The sequence below is a fragment of the Monopterus albus genome, unplaced genomic scaffold (genome assembly GCF_001952655.1).
Source record: "Monopterus albus unplaced genomic scaffold, M_albus_1.0 scaffold174.1, whole genome shotgun sequence".
NCBI lineage: Eukaryota > Metazoa > Chordata > Actinopteri > Synbranchiformes > Synbranchidae > Monopterus > Monopterus albus.
Genome location: NW_018128054.1, coordinates 924,234 through 926,487, shown reverse-complemented (window position 1 = coordinate 926,487; position 2,254 = coordinate 924,234). Strand labels below are relative to the sequence as shown.

At 45.7% G+C, this 2,254-nt stretch overlaps 1 protein-coding gene across 1 annotated transcript in view; it reads left to right on the top strand.

Moving 5' to 3' along the window:
- The first annotated feature begins 492 nt into the window (after positions 1 to 492).
- The window catches only part of LOC109969519 (voltage-dependent calcium channel gamma-4 subunit-like), a 15,488-nt gene continuing 13,726 nt past the window's right edge, over positions 493 to 2,254 (top strand). The window contains exon 1 of the mRNA XM_020616453.1: positions 493 to 1,153. Within this exon, the coding sequence (XP_020472109.1) occupies positions 931 to 1,153 (223 nt within the window). The 5' untranslated portion in view covers positions 493 to 930. The remainder of the gene's footprint in view (positions 1,154 to 2,254) is intronic.

Below are 2,254 nucleotides of genomic sequence, written 5' to 3'. Positions count from 1 at the left end.
TTGTGCACTAAGGTGCATGTGCAGAGTTTGATATAGAAGGAAACAGTCTATTCTTACTCTAAACTGGACTGCAAGGTGAATTTAGCCACCCTGCTGATCAGATATACACCAGACTGACAGTGCCATCAAGCAGGAGGCACTTTGCTAGTAAAACCACCCAAGAAGTTCCTAAAATGTTTCCCCATCGTCTTGAAAACGTCTGGCTCTGAGAGGCATTAAACTGATTATTATTTCTCTCCTTCACTTCCACCATCATCCCTGTGAGAGCTGAGTTTGGTAATATTAATACATTCTGAATTCAGAGGAGAATGTCCACATTTATTTGTTTAGCTATAATATTTTCCTAAAGATTACACGCGTTTGAAATCCATGAGTGACCTCATTGCAAAATGAAATTTCACTTATACATATATCATCACCGAGATTTTGTTCTTTCTTTATTCAGCAGCACATCTCCTCCATTGGTTAGAATAGGTGAGGGTGGGCTCTCACTTAAAAGCCATTGACGTAGCGCTCTTTAGAAATGGGTTTTAACAGAGGCGCAGTCTGTGTAGGAACAGGGGAAAGTGTTTTGAGACCAGGAAAAGCGGACAAACGGAGAAATGAAGTGGTGAGCAGGTTTGAAGTGTTCTGAATTGGTACATGATGTTGCTGTCGTGCTGTCCTGCACGCTTCAAACCTGTGTGGAGCCCCTGAGTGGGCACAGCTGGTGTCCTCTCCAGCTCAAAACCATTTGGGTCTGAGCACCAGGTGAACGTTTCAGATAATATCCATACTTTTTCTTCGTCATCTGGGCTACACACACCACCTTTAGCAGAGGAGCGAAGAGTGTGGACACACCTAAACAAATATGACCAAAGGATCCGCGCCCTGACGCGCTCCGGTGCTTGCATGTTGGAACGGTGAGAGTGTGGACTAGCATGAAGCGCCATGGCTTGGTGTGACCGCGGGGTTCAAACACTGCTGGCCACGGTGGGGGCTTTTGCTGCTTTCAGTCTGATGACCATCGCCATCGGCACGGACTACTGGCTCTACTCGCGAGCGTACATCTGCAACAGCACCAATGCCACCACAGATGAGACCCAGTCACAACCCAAAGCCAAGAAGGGCGATCTCACCCACTCCGGGCTGTGGAGAATCTGCTGTATTGAAGGTGAGCATGCTCAAAGTCTAGTTTTACTTTGGGTCCCTATAAGCAAAAAAAGTGGGTAACACATAGACTACGGCGCTTTGCGTGGTAATTCACCACAGACTGCACGGTTTCCTGTTCATACAACAAATTGCTTGAATTCTTTCTTTTTGTCCGGTGAGGAATCTTTTGTTTCTCAGTGCGCACTGACGTTTGAGCGCACAAAGGGGCGCACTCCCTTTACGCACACCAAATGGATGGCATGGAGTACAACAAGAAAAGACCTAAACGTTTCTAACGTTATAGATCAGATGGAGAAAACGTAGATACACACAGGTCGCCTACGAATTTTAGCACCATGCTGAAGTGACAAATAAACGAGAAGCAAACGCACGGTGACCTGTTATGCGCTCAACTCAAGCTATTTGCCAACTGTTACATTGCATTGTTCAAGCATGGGCCCACACAATCAATACGGACGTGTTATAATCAGCAAAGGAAAGGGATGCAAGCCAGCGCGTCTGAGCCCATTCACTTTTAAGCCGGCCGCTGCCAGGAAATGTGCGCGCTATTAGTCTACTTTCATTCATGTCTTCATTGTATCCGATGCTGTTGCTTGGCAACATCGCTGAAATTGCTATGGAAACATGCCCGGTTATTTAAAAATAGATGACTCCGAGTTCACGTCATGTCCAAGAAAATCTGAAAAAAAACAATTTGGTCATAAAACATGAGGTAAACGCCCTCTGTTTGCCTTTTTCATCCCTTTGAAAAGTGTTGAATACTTTCTTTTTGCTATTTGGAAAGGAGATGCGCTGGCAGTGACGTCTTATTTCAGAAGCAGGTAGACACTCATTCATTGACCAATATCTTCTTTCCGGCCACCCTTTGACTTGTCTCCTCTTCCGTGAGTCGATGTGGCTCATTTGTTTATGGCACAAATGTTTGTTATGACGCAGAGATACATAGAAACAGGTTTAAATACATCTGCTGCAGGAAATAAAACAAAACTCCATCCATCCATTTTCCTCTGCTTATCCGGGACCGGGTCACGGGGGCAGCAGTCTAAGCAAAGATGCCCAGACTTCCCTCTCTCCAGACACTTCCTCCAGCTCCTCCGGGGGA